An 18,944-nucleotide genomic window follows, 5' to 3' on the forward strand; every position below is an offset into this window, starting at 1 on the left:
CTGCCATTGTAACAAAATGGCTGTTAGTTATGGCACTTAGGAGTTCACTAAGATGGTGTATATTTCTGACTGAGGGAATGTGCAATATAAAATGCCAAAGACAGCTAATTCTTTTGACTGTCTTACTGAAAATATTGATATGTTTCTCTAATGTATTTAACGTGCTCCTTCAAAAACTCTGCATAGATTTTAATTCTTGTTTCACGGTCCCATGCACAGTTAGGTCGTTTTGCTGGCTCTTATTTCGCTTTTAACCTATACTTATGTGAAGGCAATTTGATATGTCAATTTTATTTTATCCTCATTTTACCCATTGAAGTTGAGCAAGAAATATTTGAATTAATATCTTTGATAATTTTGCCTGAAAAGGGCTAAATTTTGAGTTATCATAGAGTTCGCTGTTTTTGGGCTAGTCTGGGCCATTTTTGGGCTAGTGATCGCTCCGACTCGGGCTATACATTCCGCAAAAAACCTGGCAATTGTAAAATATATTTCAACAACAAAAAGAAGTAAAAAGGAAAAAATGGAAAATTTTGTAACTGATGAAACTTTTTGTTTTGATGAAATAGAAGAAAAGGTGAAAATTTTGTTAAACAGCCCACTTTTTTTCAAACCTAAATATCTAATTATTAAAATATTTATTTTTAAGTGCATTTAGGAATTGGCTATATAGCCTAGTTAAATATTGATGCTTATTCTGAGAGAATTAGGCTTAATTATCTAGGCTAGCTAGTTGGGTAAATATCTACGAAATCATATTATTGAGTGGGGACTATAGTGAATACACTATTCGATGCCTTTTTTATGCTGATAACAAATATAATAATAATTTATTTTGATAATTAATTACAGCCCCCCCCCCTATATAGGCTATACCTAACCCTGCATTGGCATATAAAGGGGAAGGGGCTGAAATTCATTTACGATAGAAATGCTAAATTCGTAATCAGCATAAAAAAGGCATTGAATGGTGTATTCACTTTAGTCCTAACTCAATAATAGCCTATGATTTGGTAGATATTGACCGCTAGTTGGATATTGTTATCTGATTGCATGACATTTTACTTATCTTGCTGTGCCTAAGAGAAAAAATTTATCTGGCTAGTTGGATATGATCCCAAAACTGCATAATAGAATTCACTTATCCTCCTAGTTTGATATATATCAGGAGTGTTAAGACTTGGTATTATCCACCTAGTTAGATGTTCATGCTGTGCCTAAGAGAAATGAATTATCTGGCTAGTTGGATATTAACCCCTAACTGCTTAGAGGATTTTCTTATCTGCCTAGTTGGATATATATCAGAAACACTAAGCTACATTTTTATCCAACTAGGTAGATATTCTCTATAACACACAGTCAAATATTCAGCTTGGTAGGTAAAGGTATAAGAGTTTTAAAAATGCTATTATCTGGCTAGTTGGATATTATCACTAGTTTGCATAAAAAATTTACTTATCTGTCTAGTTATATATATATATATATATATATCAGAAGCATTAAGTTAAAGTGTTATCCTCCTAGTTAGAGATACTAAGTTGGCTCTTATACTATATTGTATTTGGATAGCAAGCTAAATTCTATTTTGCTTTTAAATTTTGATTATTTTCCTAGTTGGCTAATTTCTTATTTGCTTAAAAGGATTTTTCAGATAGCTAACTAGTTGGATAATTTTGGCAATAACTAAGTGTGGTTGGATACTATTTTTATACTCTAGCCTAGCCTATAGAATAGAAATTTTTTGATACTATCCATTAAGTATACTCCCCCCAGTTTGAGACACTTCTGGCACTAGATAGGCTTTGGGCTGTACGCCTTGTGCGGTTTGATTTGCCCGAAAAGGAATAAATTTTCTGGGATATTAATTTTTTCTTTCAGTGTACATAAGAAAGATTTACTTGTTTTTAGGCCATTAGAGTCGGGTTTACCCAGTTGGGTGACATCTTCAATAGGGATTGTGTTGCCAGCTCTATCTGAGAGCCCTTCTTTTAACTCCTGAATAGGTATTTCTGGGGGGACATTGTACACTACTATTTTGTTTGGGATTGGTTTGGGTTCCATGTAGATGAGTTAATTGGGATATTCAGCAGATATTTTAGGTTGATTATTATATCTGCTGATTTCTGATCTTGACAGCTATTAGCAAAGATCCATCATGGTTCATGTTAAGAGAGAACACTGATTTTAACAATTTGAAAATTGCAACTCTTATTGTAGTAATCTTCATTAACTCAAAGGGGGTATTAGGAAAAATTTTGATGTAAATTCATAAGTTTCAAGAAGGAGAAGCTTGGGCAGGGGGAGGGGAAATACTTTTGATTGGGGAGAAGTTTATTATTGGTAAAAAAGATAGTTTTGTGTTTTTTAAAAACAAAGCATTATTATTTTCTATAAAAATTAAGAACTCTAAGCGCAAATTGCTCCAAAGTGTTTTCTTTCAAACTAAAAGGCAACAGTTTTAGGGCGCACCAGAACGTGTTAGAAGAAATTTGAAAATTAGAATCAAATATAATTACCCATTAAGGTAATATAAATGGATTGAGTTAATTGGTTTCAAATTGACTGTTGATTTGGCAATTAAGAAAACAATGAGTGGCAGGAAGTCATCCAAAAATATAAAATAAAGTATTGAATGTTTTCATTCTCACTTTGCACATCTGAGTTAGGTTGCATGTCATGTTATTTTTATTTTATGTAATGAAGCAATGTATATAGGTTATTGAAAATTGTAGAATTTTGTGATATATAGTTGCTATCATGCCTAAAGCTCATGTCTGACATTTTCATACTGTCTTGTGAGATAATTGCCAAAGGCCATTTGCAAAGCTGCCCTTGGTAGTAGTTTGTTTGCCATTTGAATTGCAATTAATCAATACAATCTTATTTATAGAAAGCAGAAGAGTTAGAAAACATTTTGTTTTCCAAAAATTTGAGGAATTATTTCTTAATCGTCTATCTTTCTTTTAATGAAGGAACTAAATGCCAGAATTTACAATCATATTCACAGTTTCAAATGCATATCAGCCATATTCTTACCACTTTTTCAGGAGTTGGTATGATTGTTGGTAACTCTGTATCAATATCCTTGTCCAAGAGCCTGGTTTTAGCTGGAATGACTGGCATTATGTCAACCCCAATAAACTCAGCCTGTCCCTTAACTATAGATGACTTAACAACATTAAATTCACCAAGAACATTGATAATCATATGACTTGTCAGATCATTGTCATGTATCACCTGAAATTGTTGGATTTTACTTTAAATTAAATAAAAAGTTAGGTTTTTCAACTGAAAGTAAGGAGCAACATTCTAATTGCTTTGATTCTAAGCACTTTGATGTAGTCTTGGGAAAATATGTTGGTCCCCACCCTGCATTGGTATCCAGGACCATTACTTTTCCTGAGGCTAAAATAAATTCAATGATTTAAAGAATGTGAAAATTGGAACTTAGAATTTTATGACCTTAAAAAATAACTATTGTCTTGACATTTTGACTGCCAAATTCAGACAATTCAAACTGGACTGATTAGGAGTTTCAGAAACTCATATCCCAGGGGTAGGAAGCATGAAATTAGGTGATATAGAATCATAGACAGGGAGTAGGGCTCACAGTCAATAAAGAAGCTGGTAAGTCTTGTTTAGGCTGGGAAGGTATAATAATAGAATACTAATTGCTTGTTTTGTGACTAAAAAGCTCAGGGTATCAGTTATAGAAGTCTAAGCCTGGTCCCAGGTAGAAATATGATGTTTTTATTAGGAGATTTTAACACCCAAGTTGGTAGAAATAGGGAAATATGGTATCCTAGCCTAGGTAAATTTGGTGTAGGAAAAACAGTAATGGTTACAGACAGCTTCAATTTTGTAGGTATAACAATCTAGTTATAACCAAAAAAGCATTTGGTCATAAAATGGCCCATATGGTATTCAAGGGATGGTTAGACAGACAACCTTATTGATTATATTGTTGTAAACCAAAGACTGGCAGGATCAATCCTTGACACTAGGGTATGTAGGAGTTCTGTTATTGATGTTAAAAGTAAAAGATCATTATCTAGTAGTGTCTAGGGTTAATTTAATGCTGTATTTTTAAAAGGGTAAATACCTCCCAAGAACTTGTGATGTTGGTAGATTCCAGGATAAAATTTGAGAGACACTTTCTGGCAACAGTTGAATACTAAACTTGAGAGTTTAAAATTTGACAATGTAGAAGATGGATGGAATAATTTTAGAGAAAGAGTTTGTTAAGTCGCTCATGGTGTCTTAGGGAAGAAAGTTAGGAGTGCAGCTAGGAATGTTAGTGAAAATGCTTTATGGTTAATAGACAGGATAAGGGGCTTGTACAAGAATTATCTAAGCAATAGATCATTTAAAAACAAAAGGAATGCAAAGAAAGTGGAAAAGGAAACAGTAATAGCTATAAATAATACAAAATCTTATATTATTTTGTATATTTTCTAAAATTATATTCAATCATAAATACAAAATCTGAGGTTCAAAATCAAAATCTAATAAATCAGTAATAGTAAATATATCAAAATATCAAATATATCTCTATACCTCAATACAAAAATACAGAACTTCAAATGGTGCTGACTTTGTGTTATCAAAGCATCTGAACACTGGTATTTGCTTACTTGGCGATGCAAATGACCTGAGGATAGACTCTATCTGTACCACTCTTAATATTAAACAACTGGTTAAAATATCTACAACAAAAGGTAACACCTCTCCGGATGTTATTTGTTCAAACATGAGTAAGTATTACAACTCCCCACAAGCACTGCCCCCATTAGGAGGCAGTTACCACTATTGTCTTCTTTTTTCTCCCTCTTCAGCCATTGAACATTCCTTTACTCCCTCCATTGGGGTGTGCCGTCCCCTCACTGACACAGGCCTTTTCTCTTTTGGATCATGGCTGACCAGTGAAAGTTGGTCAGACTTTTATAATTCTAATAACCTTGATGATAAAATGTAGATTTTTACAAAAAACTAACTGATTCCTACTCATTATGCTTCCCAGAAGAAAAAAAAATCAGAAAATGCTCCAGTGATAAACCTTACATGAATAATCACATAAAATTTTAATCCGCACGAAAATAAGCTTATTTAACAGGGGTAATTTAGCTGAAACAAATAAATTAAGAAAGGAATTAAAAAGTCACATTAGAAAAGCTGCCCGAGCCTACTAAAAAAAAAAAATTAAAAACTTGCACCATAATAAACCAAAGAACTGATACTCTGAAATTAAAAATTTACCGGCAAGAGTCAAGAACAACTAAATTTTAATATAAATAAACCTCCAAAGACCACAGCTAATGACCTCAATAAGTTTCTGGCTTCTATTGTCCAGAGTCTCCCACCACTATCTTACGCATTTCCAGATATTCCTGATCCCTTTTCACTCCCACATATTTCTCCACTTGACATTGTAAAAAAAGGGAAAAACTAAAACAATCAAGCATTTGCCCTTTAGATATTCCTGTTCCTCTGATTAAAGCTTTCAGTGATTACCTCTCAAAACCCCTATCCACCCAGTTTAATGAGATTACCAAATCTGGACAGTTCCCTCAATATTGAAAACAAGGCTTTATTACCCCAATCAAAAAGAAAAATGGGAAGTCTGGCTTTGATGGCATTCGTCCTATTACCCTCACCTCAATTTTTTCAAAATTGTACAAAAGTTTTCTCGCAGACTGGCTTAAGATGAAAGTCCTCCCCCTCATTGATCTTAGACAGTTTGGTAATCTCAAATCCACGTCAACCTCTCATTACCTGATCCGTCTTGTTGATACCATGGGTAAATTACTTGAATAATTTCTGAGACCACACTGGCTAATCATGATAAAACGAAAAATCGCGAAGAAAGGAAGAAAACGAGGACAAAATGTCCTCGTTTTCTTCCTTTCTTTGCGATTTTTTGTTTTATTATAAATTACTTGAAAAAACCTAACACTTGGCTTAATCTGATTTCTATTGATCTTCAAAAAGCTTTTGATTTGATTAACCACAATTTACTCATATATAAACTTATAAATGAATTCCACATTGAAACGTTCCTTGTTAAGCTTGTTGCCTCTTTTCTCTCTAATAGATCTCAAGCAGTTAAATATCTAAATTGTTTCTCAGATCATCTCCCCATATTTTATGGCATTCCTCAGGGAACTATTTTAGGCCCTCTTCTTTTTTCTCTTATGATTAACAGCCTTTCAACCCTTTGTGACAATAGGTAAATTTGTCGATGACTTGACAGTTTAAGAGATATGTCATAAAAACATGTTTAGCAACCCAATGGGCATACTCCAAGATATTGTCTGTGACAATATCTGTCCCTTGACATGACATTGTCCCTTGACATGACATTGTCCCTTGACATGACAGTTAACCCTTCTAAATCTGCAATAGTCTTAGTAAGTTTCCTTAAATCCCCTCCCCCTTTTCTTGCTCCTATTCCTCCTGATACCTCTGTCACATCTCTTAAGCTCCTTGGTGTTACAATTTCTTCGAATTTGAAATGGGATGCCCATATAAATAATATCCTACGACAAGCAAACTCCTCGCTTTTCCTCCTTAAACTTTTAAATAAATTTAGTTGCTCCAAATCACATTTACTACTAGTATACATTTTGTTTATGCGTCCCATATTAGAGTATGCTTATCCTGTGTGGCACCCTGGCCTCTCAAATGAAGCAACACAAAAAATTGAAAATGTCCAAAAGAGAGCTCTAAGAATTACTTTTAAAGAGAGCAAGATACCATATTTGCATTTGTTAAATATTTCAAAACTAGAGACCCTCGAGAGACGAAGAAATAATTTGTGCCTCCGTTTTGCAGAAAATGCCATAGCAAACCCTCAGACGGCAAGTATTTTCCCCAAACGTCACTCCCCATCTAGATTATGGCCACCTCGAGCTGTTTCTGAGCCCATCCCTGTTTTGTCCCCCATTCGCTACATTACTTCCAGATACGAAAGAACTTTTGTCCCCTTTATTACAGAAAAAATTAATAAAATGTCCCAAAAGTTTCTTTTTTTTTTCCTCTTTTTTGTTTATTAGCTGATGGAGCTGCCCAGGTTTTTGCACTCATTTGCTTGTCCCCCCCCTTTTTTTCAGTTCCCCTTTTAATTTTTATATATTTTATTTTTCGTTCTTTTTTGGGGGGGTTTATTTATTTATTTCTGTCCCCCCTCCCTTTCTTGACTAGTTTTTATTTTTTAAACTCTTTTATTGACTTATTGTAGTTGAATTATTGACACTTTCTTAGAGTCCCTTTTAATTTACATGTATTTATGTCTCACTCTTTTTTTTGTGTATATTCGCTTATTCCCCCCCCCCCCTTTTTATGTCCGTTCTAATTCTTTTTCTGATTTGTATTTGTGTAAGTTTACTTTGACCAGTTTTTATCTTTTTCACTTTTTAATTGACTTTTTACAGTTTTAATTATTGACTGTTAAATGATTGTTCATAATGATTTTTATATTTCATTGTTGTTTTTTGCATTTTTACCAGTTTTAGTGCAACCATTTATATTGTAGACTCCGAAGTCCGAATTCGGCCCTTTGTTGGCTTCTGATAGTGATCTTTTTGAAATAAATATCTTATCTTATCCTAGTGACTTTATTTTCTTCTTAAATAAAGTAGTAATAATGTTTCATTTTCTTATCTGTCATGCATTGCACACTGGAACCTCAGATTTTGAACTCTTGATGTAGCCACTCATTGCCAGTTTTGCACTTAAGTGTGTGAGTTGATTCTGCAGATACATTTGTTTTCTTAGCTTGCCAACACTATAATTTAATTGCAAAAGAATTCAGATCAGTTGAATAAATATATTATTTACAAATTCTTATACTTAAAAGAAACATGCTGCATTTTATAAAGCAAGGATTTCATCAGCTGTGTCCTCTTTTAGTGTTGTATATAGCATAGGGCTATATCTGGGACCATCAGGGGGAGGGAGTAGAGTGGTTTATCAGAGTAGAAAATATATTAGAAAAGAGGATTAATTAGGGAGCCAAATGGCACTACTCTTGTTTTATTACAGTATTTCTTTCAGGAGAGCTGCTCTCCTAGACTCTTACTCTTATCATACTCTTAAAAGCGGATTGCTTCACTCAACCCCCCACCCATTTGGTGGATAAATATACAGCCCACTGTGTTTATTCTAACTATATTTTACAATACTGAAGAATTATAATTTGCAATTTATCTGTATCTTAGCATCAGGCATTATATAACCTTACAGTATTGTAAAATTTAGTGAGAATCTATATAATGAGGCTGTATATTTATTCGTCATGGGGAGGGGGTGTGATTAAGGTGAAACAATGCATTTTTAGGAATGAGATAAGTAGGCCAAAGTATTTATGACTGTTCTGAAATATGTCTCAAGATTTTCCCGGCCTTCCTTGAATTGGTTCCCAGTCCTCAAGTATTACCAAGCAGCTTTCTGCCTAGACTAGATCTGAAAGTTGATGTGCCCAGTAAGTGAGGCTTTTAAGCCTTAAACATATTCACTTGAAAAGGCAGCTTTTTAGATCTAATCAGCATTTTCTCAATAATATTAAGGACCTGCTGTACAAAACTCCAGAAGAAAGTTTGATTTCAGCCCAAAAGCTACCTTCTTTAGTGACATGCATTTTGGAATTTAGATTGTATTCTCATGCAGGAGGTGTCAATTGAGTAAGGGGGGTTTGTCCCTCTAGATTTTGAATAATACCTTTTTGCAAAGGACTATAATAACCAAATAACAATACTATTCAATTCCCCAATCAGTGTCCTTTCCAAACATAATTCTACTCCAACAGAAGTGTGCCTCCCCCCACAAATTGTCAAAGATCTAGCCATTAGACTGTATAAAACTAAAAGAAAATACTTACAATAGAATTTCTTACTTTGTAGTATGCTGCATGTTTCTATTGACCAGATTTTCATCTTTCTTTCCATTTTTTCCATGTTTGTAGACCACTTTTTGCTAGCATACTAAATTGTTAGATGTTTGTACTTAATTTCACAAATGCACATCTTTCTTCTCTGCTTGAGCTGCATTCCTATTGTATGATGTTACTGTTTGTTGTTTGCTATTGTAAAATATATTGTGAATAAAAATAGTCTCTAACAATTACAATGGTAACATTGACCAAATAGGAATACAGCTCAAACACAGAAGAAACGAGTTTCTGGATGAAAATGGAAAGAAAGATGAAAATCTGATCAGTAGAAGCTTGGTGCTTACTGTAACATGAGAACTTTGTTGTAGGTATTTTTTTTCGCGTTTTATATAAATAGCCTAGGGCTTTAAGGGACCTTTAAGGGGGTAGGGGGGAGGGCATGCTTCCGTCAAAGTTGCAAGTATTATATTTGGAAAGACTATCAATTATGGAATTGATTGGCACTACTTTTTTTATAATAGTGTTTCCTCCATAAAAGCAATAATTCTATGGTGAAACCCAGCTGTTTTTTTTTGTATTTTCAGCAAAAAAAAAAAAAAAAAAAAAAAAAAAAAAAAAAAAAAACACCAAGAGTGCCGCTCTTCATATTTTGAAAAGCTTTTATTGCAACTTATTAAAAAAAGGAGAAATTCTGGCACTTCCTGTATTTTTGTGAAATACTTGCACTCCCTGTACAGCCTGTTTTTTGGCTAATCAATTCGCTAATGTTTCACATCTTTAGACAAAAAATGATTTTGTTAAAAAATCTCAAGCTGTTTTTTTTTTCAAAAAATCAAAACTTCAAGGAATATTTTGTATAGGTGATTAATTGGCATTTAAAACACGAATAAGGGAGTGTACCATTTATCACTCCCATTCAAAATACAAAAAAGCTCATGCAATATGATAGTCAAATGGATTCATTGAAGCATTTTAATTGTGCAATTAAAAGAATGCATCCAATGATGGATTTCTACATGGTTTAATGTTTCTAGTTTTCCTATTTTTGTTATGTATTAGGATTAAAAAAAAAGAACCAAAAAGCTACAGCTGTTTTGACCTATGGTAAAGACACAAATAATTTCTTTGTTTGACTTATTGTGGATATCTTCCTTGTTTGGTAAATTAAAAATAAAACTTTCCAAAAAAGAAATTTTTCAAAGAAAAGTAAAGGCCATTTTAAACTTAAGATCATCAGATACAAATACCTGTTAAAATTCAAACTCAAAATGATTGGAAATTACTATTAAAGAATAAATGAAACCCAAACCAACAGAAATAAAATAAACAATCATAGCAAAAAAACATACAACAATAATAATATAAATGAATAAATAAATCTTAAAGCAGGTTATGCTTAATTTGAATATGCCAATCAAGCTTAAAACGGAAAAAAATATTTTCCAATTGAAGAATAAATGAAACCCAAAATGAACAGAAATTAAATAAGGAATCAATGCAAACATTGGGGCATGCAAAGCTATGCCCTAAAAATATTGCATAGGCTAAGCTGTTTAGGGATCCAAGGTTTTATCCTGAAATGGTTTGAATCATATCTTAACCAGCGTATTATTCGAGTCTGTATTAAAAATTCTATTTCAAAAACTTTTATAGTTAATTCTGTTGTGCCTCAGGGTTCCGTGCTTGGCCCACTTCTTTATCTAATTTATGTTGATACCATGCGTTTTTATATATCAGATGCACTGATAACGTCTTTTGCTGATGACACGGTATCTACGATTACAGCTACTTGTCTGAACCAGTTAATTGAGAAGGCAAATAAGGCCCTTAAGATTTCAAGAGGGTTGGGTGTGATAAGAAGACTGAAAAATCAACTACCATCAAATGTTTTACTTTTACTATATCATTCTATTGTTAGCCCTTATTTATCGTATGGTTGCATGCTATGGACTGGTAGTTTTATTTCAAGTTTTAGACAAGTCCAAATTTTACAGAATAAAATAGTTCGTATTTTAGGTAATTATATTCAGTTTGAAAATAGCATGTTGAATTGCTTTACAAGTTTGAAATTTTTAAATATTTATCAGTTACGGGTTTACCAGTTAGCAATTTTTATTTATCAATGTTTGAATACGTGTCCACCGGAGGTATTTTGGGAAATTTTCAAAGTTAATCCATCTTATCACTGTTGTGAAACTAGGAATGCAAATGACCTTGCATCTCAGCTCCAGAATACTCAACGTGCTGCGTTTCTGCCTCGTGTTGCGGGACTGGGGTGTGGAATTCACTCCCAGATGGTATTAGACAAGCTGATAATGTAAGCCAGCTCAAGAGTAGATTGAAGCGTTACCTTTTGGGTGATAATTTGAATGATTAGAAAGTTGAATGTGAAAAATGTTTGGTGTGAAAAATGCTTGGACAGACAAAGGTCGCATTTTCGTGAAATTACACAGCCAAAGCGCACCGCGTTGGCTAGCTGATATTTATTGAATTTGTCATAGTTGATTTAGTTAGAAGTATCTCTCATTTTTTTTTCTTACCTCTGTTGTTGCTAATTTTTTTTTTTTTTGAGTAGATGTTGTAAGGATGATGGGTGATATTTCTCACTCGCGATTTTTAGAGAGTAATCCTTTTAGAGTAGGAGATGTTCTTTATGATGATTTAATTCAAATGCTGCTTTTTCCCTGCACAGAGATAGTTGTTTTGTGGATGGTTTTTTTTTTTTTTTTTTTTTTTTTTTTTTTATGTAGTAGTTGTAGAGCTTTATAATAATGGAATTACAGCCATCTTAAACAAACCTTCGGGTTTTTGTAGATGGCTGCTGTAAATTTGTTTGTATTTTTTTATGTAAAATAAATTAATTTGATTGAATTTGATTTGATTCTGATGTTGAAAATAAGCAGTTAGGATGCAACTTTCCTACTGAGCTTCTCAAATACAGCCATTATTTCCGTAATTTTACAGCACTACTGCAAGTTTTCACATTTGAAAAGCTGTGTTTTTCTACTATTAATCACAGCCAGCTTGTGAAATACAAAGCTCTTGTTGTTTTGAAAAATATATCCACTGGTTTCTTTTCAGATCTATTATTAAAATGCATAGATGAATTATGGGTAAATGAAACCGTCAAAAATGACAAATGACGTTTTTTAAAGTAATCTGTATAGTTTTTAATAAGGTTCAAATTCCACTCATAGCTTTTTGAGGTTTGAAGAGGGCAAAAGCCTATATCCTTATTTGTATTTCTGTTTGTTTTTCGAAGTTCGACATTTTAAAAATGTCTATATTTCAAGAAACAGTCCATTAACGCAAAAGCAAAGGGATAAAAAAGCACATTTTCTTCATCACAGGGTTTCCTTTTCTTGTATCTGTTTAAAAAACTCAGACTTTCAGTTCAAACAGCTCGGAATGCTGTCAGTAAATACAAAGCTTGTTTATTACTACAGTAACTGAAGATACTTTTCACATTCAAAAACTATGAAGAGCTAAACATAAGTGATTGAACTCAGAAATCTATCAACCCATTCAATTGGAGTTTTTAAGTTGTTGTCTGTTGCTTCATTTTATATTATTAATGAATTTGCTTGAATTAACGAATGGTGTAAAATCAAGAAATCCACGTATCTGGAAACAGCATGAAATAACACATATTATTCATGTACATATTGTTACCAATTTTTTGTTTGTTTCAGGTTCTATTGATAATAGATATTTTTGAATGGCTGGAAATCTCTTTAATTTTTGATTTTTTTTTTAATTTAATTTTTAGCATTAGTAGTAATAATTGTAATGGTATCCAGAGTACTTCATTGCTGTTTTTGAACATTAATGATTCAGTCACTCAGTGATTGAATTTAATGATTGATTTGGGGATTGTTTTGAATAAAATATTACGGTTGTTTGTGTGATCATGCTGACTTTTTAAGCTACAAGACCTCTTTTTTGTCTCAGAAGTCTCACAAAATGACTATATGGTTTAAAAAAAAAAAAAAAAGAAATGGAAACTTCGTGGGTGGGTGTAAAAAGGGAGGCTTTGAATAGATTGGGGTGGAGGAGGAGCGTGCGTAGCTGTGTTGGCCTCAGGCGGCTTGGTGCTGCTGTGAGTTGTTAGTAGTAGTAGTAGTAGTAGTAGTAGTTTGTTTATATAGAAGATCTTATATAGTAATTGTAAGTTAAACTGTGTCCATACATGTAGTATAGTGTTACTTTTTTGTTTACCAAACATTAAACATAGATTTTAAGGCGATAATTTTAGCTTAGGTCTGTAACTTTTTCTGAAGTGTCTGTGGTATGTCCAGTAATATTTGGACATTGTGCTTGGTCCTCCAACAATAGTCTGCCATCATATATACATCTTATCTAACTTGATATAATCTCTTAATGACGTTTCAGTCTTGGTTGGAATTACTTACCCTGCTCATCTCTGACTGCACCAAAGTTTTAAGGAAGTCAGTAAGATGGCTGAATAGAAAATTCAGTTTGATGCTCATATTGCAATTAAGCCTTTTTTGCTTTTCAAAAGCTCTTGGGGGCAATTTTGTGCTCTTTTATTTCCAAGAACTATTTTGACAGTGCTTTGAATGCTAGCTTACTATTCAATGAGTTCTGCAATGGTTTTAATGGAATATTCATCTCAAACTAGCTGCCAAATCTATGGACTATCAAAGATTAAAGAATTTTCAATGACAGTCAACAAGCTACCAAAATAAAATACTTGAAATGGTCTTCTTCAACTGCCAAAGCATCAACAAAGGGCTTCCTAAGATCCATTTTCAAATGGCAGGTAGAAGCATAATGGTCTTTTTGTTACCAAGCTTGTGTCACCTGGTTTTGGATCAAGTCTTGGTAGTCCATGTGATGGCACCCAATGCTTCTTGTGAGCTCTGCTGCATTGCAAACACAAAATACTCTGTATATCTGTGTTGTTGACTAAAGTTAAAGCAGACCTTTCTAAGGTCAGCACAAATGAACATGACATTGAAACTGCATCAGATAAATTATCATAGCAGAGAAGGGAATGCTTCAAGCTTTGTTTTGATCTATTGATGAACAATTGCCATTCAATTATGTTGAAGTGTAAAGTTACTGATTTTTATTAAACCATGTATTCCATTGTGATTCCATCATTGATACATTTTTCCATCATCATTTCAAAATATTATGGAAAAGAACTTTCTCTTGGTTAACAGGAAGATATCCTAGTTCCCTGTTCATGCAAATTTTTCTCATATACTCCATCACCGGAATCTTTTGCTGTATTTTCAGAGAGAGGAGCTATTCAAATCTGTTGCTGGGATTTCAACTGAATGAGGCACCAGGAATTAAGTTGATAGTAAACTAGGGCACTATTGGGGATTTCTTTTGCTTGCTATATTCATTAGCTTATACTCCTAGACGAAATTAACAATCATTTAACAATCTCCAGGCTCTCAGTCATAAACATAACAAATTAAAACCTCTCATATGTTCTATTTCTCCACACACTCTTGACGCAATGTCTGAACATTTTGTTGTGCATCAATGATTTTGATGCATATCAAAATGATGTTCACTTTAAATGTGAGAAAGATGGGTGTACCTGGCAATTGTACTACAAAAAATGTGGGTCTTTTTAAGTACATATGCCATAAACTAGCAGAGATAGACAAAAGTAAAGGTTTCAGTTCATAATAAAAAAAAACATAGATGTAAAACGCTGCTAGCCCTATATAAAAGCAAAATTCATACTCTTATGTTGGTATGCACATCCTTATGTCAAAGGAATACACTACAGTATCTCAGACAGTTTAAACTGAATTTGTTTTTATATTACTTAAATTTTTGATTTTATGCTTTTTATTACTTGTTCCTTGTTTTTAAGAAAAAATAGCGCATACTTGTTTCTTCTTATTCATTTCCAGCTCATTTTTCAGTACTTTTCTTTGGTTCTTTCTCATTTTATCATCATTTTTTAACTTTTATGGTTGTATCCCAACTTTTTGATTTGTTTTTACTTTAACATGTTTTATGAACCTAACTCTATCATATTTGTTTTAATTAGCTGTTTGTTTGGTTTCACTGTCATTTTGTAGTTGGTTTTTTTTCTGACTATAAAACACTAATTTGATATGTTTCTTTTTATTTGTATTCACATAAAGTGTAGACAAAAAACTTGATGAAGGAGAAGAAAATTAACAATGATTATGAAATGAGCATGTGTAGTATGCACTGAAATTGTTCCAGTTTCAAGTTCAGCAGAATTGATGTTAAAATGTTTTCCCTGATTGAGCTAATCTAAGCATTTGAATCAATTGAAAAAACCCTTAAATGATCATTGAATGATCTGTATTGAACAGAGGTGGAATATGTTTATATTTAAACTTTTTTGGGAGGGGGCTTAGGATGCTTGATCCCACCTTAAGGCTTTCAAGGTTTATAGATTATCAGTCCTTGCACTATTTTGATTTCAGTGAGGCATAACCAAATCAATATGGTTCTTTTTCTCTGGATGTTGGTTATAGGGACAATGATTAAGTGACAGTAGATGGCTATTTCAAGGTTTTAGTTCTGTCTGTATTGTTTTCTTATTCTATATTTATTACCACAGTTTATAGACAGTAAGCTTATCGCAGATAATTTCTGGTCTTCGGTCTCGGTGCGAACAAAAAGCTCCTCCCACTTGTTTCTGCCTTAGCAGATTAGTTTGTTATCGTCAATCACTGAGAAATGGTTACCAAGTGCATTATTCGTAATAGGTGGTTCCACTTGTTTCGTTTCCAAGAGAAATCTGACTTGTCTACCCGCGAAAAGATCTGATAACGCCTATGTTTCTATCTGCAAAAACGTTCTCCGGAGCACTCGCACCCCTGTCCGGGTTTTTATAATGGGAGAGATAGAGAATGATCATACTGCTAATTCTATAAACTGTGTTTATTACTCAGTGGCAGAGATTCAATTCAAGGATGTATGTAAGATATATGTGATTGTGCATAACAGATCATGGTACCAATTTGATTCTTAAGGCTAACACTGCTCAAAGCTATGGCACAAATGTTCAACGAGCAAAAACTGCTGCCTCTATGAATAAGTAATTATGTTGTTTGTATTTTTATTTATTGATTCGTCTCGTTTTCACTATTTCTGTTTTTTATAAGTTTATTTACTATATTAATTTCTATTTTTCAGCCTGATGCTCCTAGTTCAACAACTGTTGGTGCAGGTGGCAAGTCCCCTACTACATCTGGTCCTAGGGCTGGTCCTGGCAGTACAGTTCGTCAAAGGTTACTGAATGTTTTTTTTTTAATTTAAGTGCTGCATTTTGCAGTTTGACTGATGTAAATTCTCCAGTATAACTATTTAATTTGTCTAGGACATTGCAGCCTTATTTGAGCTATACTTATAATTGTCATCATATCCTTACATAGAGGGATTGGATGGAAGGATCCTCTACCAGAAAAATTATGCCCTAAAAATACACATTTGTCATGCTCAGATCTTCTATCTCTCCTACAATGGTTGAACCTGTGTGTACCTTTGGTTCTGATGGTTGTTGCAACCTAGGAAAGGAGGAACATTTTACATTAGGCGACAGTAATGAATTTGGTTTTGAAATAAAGTTCTATTGCAGAAAGTGAAAAACTGTCAAAGGACACTGTGGGAGTGAAATTGTGGTTAATCAAATCGAAAGCTTTTTGAAGATCAATAGAAATCAGATTAAGCCAAGTGTTAGGTTTTTAATTTCTGACCGTTTTTCAAGACATGCCAGGAAATCCCCTTCCCTTCCCTCATCGTACAAACTTTTTTCACCCTGGGAATTTTTTTTTTTGTCTTTTTTACCTTCTTCTCTTGGACAATACCGTACCCACCTCCCACAGAAAATCCTCCTCCCAAGAAAAAATTTCGTATGTTTCTCAATTGACAATACTATATTGGAAGCATTGGCAAACTCCGTAACTTACGCCCCTTTTTAGAGGGACTAAAGGGGGAGGGGATCATGTCATCCCCAAAGAAAGAGTCATAGGATCATTCAACAATGCTGAATCAAATGGTTATCACAGAATTTTGATCGGATAGCTTCGGGGGTTAAGCGCATGAGAGAAGGGCTAGCTGCCCTCCAATCGTTCTGATAAATTAAGTTAAGCACTACATGGTTCAAGGGGAACCATTTGAAGTTTTCAAAGGTGAGCCATTTGAAGTTCAAAATCTGAGGTTCCAGTGTGCAATGCATGACAGATAAGAAAAGGAAACATTATTATTACTCTATTTAAGAAGAAAAAGAAGAAAATAAAGTCACTAGGATAAGATAAGATATTTATTTCAAAAAGATCACTATCACAAGCCCACAAAGGGCCGAATTCGGACTTCGGAGTCGACAATATAAATGGTTGCACTAAAACTGGCAAAAATGCAAAAACAACAATGAAATAGAAAAACCATAATGAACAATCATTTAACAGTCAATAATTAAAATTGTAAAAAGTCAATTAAAAAGTTAAAAAGATAAAAACTTGTCAAACTAAACTTACACAAATACAAATCAGAAAAAGAATTAGAACGGACATAAAAAAGGGGGGGGGGGGGGAATAAGCGAATATAACAAAAAAAAGAGCGAGACATAAATACATATAAATTAAAAGGGACTTTAAGAAAGTGTCAATAATTCAACTACAGTAAGTCAATAAAAGAGTTTAAGAAATAAAAACTGGTCAAGAAAGGAGGGGGGACAGAAATAATAATGGGGGACAAAACAGGGATGGGCTCAGAAACAGCTCGAGGTGGCCGTAATCTGGATGGGGAGTGACGTTTGGGGAAAACACTTGCCGTCCGAGGGTTTGCTATGGCATTTTCTGCAAAACGGAGGCACAAATTATTTCTTCGTCTCTCGAGGGTCTCTAGTTTTGAAATATTTAACAAATGCAAATATGGTATCTTGCCCTCTTTAAAAATAATTCTTAGAGCTCTCTTTTGGACATTTTCAATTTTTTGTGTTGCTTCATTTGAGAGGCCAGGGTGCCACACAGGACAAGCATACTCTAATATGGGACGCATAAACGAAATGTATACTTGTAGTAAATGTTATTGGGGGCGACTAAATTTATTTAAAAGTTTAAGGAGGCAAAGCGAGGAGTTTGCTTGTCGTAGTATATTATTTATATGGGCATCCCATTTCAAATCGGAAGAAATTGTAACACCAAGGAGTTTAAGAGATGTGACAGAGGTTTCAGGAGGAATAGGAGCAAGAAAAGGGGGAGGGGATTTAAGGAAACTTACTAAGACTATTGCAGATTTAGAAGGGTTAACTGTCATGTCAAGGGACAATGTCATGTCAAGGGACAGATATTGTCACAGACAATATCTTGGAGTATGCCCATTGGGTTGCTAAACATGTTTTTATGACATATCTCTAAAACTGTCAAGTCATCGACAAATTTCCACCTATTGTCATAAAGGATTGAAAGGCTGTTAATCATAAGAGAAAAAAGGAGAGGGCCTAAAATAGTCCCCTGAGGAATGCCATTAAATATGGGGAGATGATCTGAGAAACAATTTATAAATTTAACTGCTTGAGATCTATTATAGAGAAAAGAGGCAACAAGCTTAACAAGGAAAGTTTCAATGGGGAATTCATTTATAAATTTACCTGAGTAATTTAGGGTTAATAAAATTGAAAGCTTTTTGAAGATCAATAGAAATCAGATTAAGCCAAGTGTTAGGTTTTTCAAGTAATTTACCCATGGTATCAACAAGATGGATCAGGTAATGAGAGGTTGACGTAGATTTGAGATTACCAAACTGTCTAAGATCAATGAGGGGGAGGACTTTCATCTTAAGCCAGTCTGCGAGAAAACTTTTGTACAATTTTGAAAAAATTGAGGTGAGGGTAATAGGACGAATGCCATCAAAGCCAGGCTTCCCATTTTTCTTTTTGATTGGGGTAATAAAGCCTTGTTTCCAAAATTGAGGGAACTGTCCATATTTGGTAATTTTATTAAACAGGGTGGATAGGGGTTTTGAGAGGTAATCACTGAAAGCTTTAATCAGAGGAACAGGAATATCTAAAGGGCAAATGCTTGATTGT

General features: G+C 33.6%; 1 protein-coding gene across 1 annotated transcript in view; it reads left to right on the forward strand.

Moving 5' to 3' along the window:
* Positions 1 to 517: 517 nt before the first annotated feature.
* The window catches only part of LOC148940026 (uncharacterized), a 47,302-nt gene continuing 28,875 nt past the window's right edge, over positions 518 to 18,944 (forward strand). The window contains exons 1-2 of the mRNA XM_089105967.1: positions 518 to 577; positions 16,052 to 16,146. Coding sequence (XP_088962093.1) covers positions 524 to 577; positions 16,052 to 16,146 — 149 coding nt within the window. The 5' untranslated portion in view covers positions 518 to 523. The remainder of the gene's footprint in view (positions 578 to 16,051; positions 16,147 to 18,944) is intronic.

This window comes from Artemia sp. Qi Xiang Cuo, chromosome 20, assembly GCF_049724085.1.
Source record: "Artemia sp. Qi Xiang Cuo chromosome 20, ASM4972408v1, whole genome shotgun sequence".
Classification (NCBI taxonomy): domain Eukaryota; kingdom Metazoa; phylum Arthropoda; class Branchiopoda; order Anostraca; family Artemiidae; genus Artemia; species Artemia sp. Qi Xiang Cuo.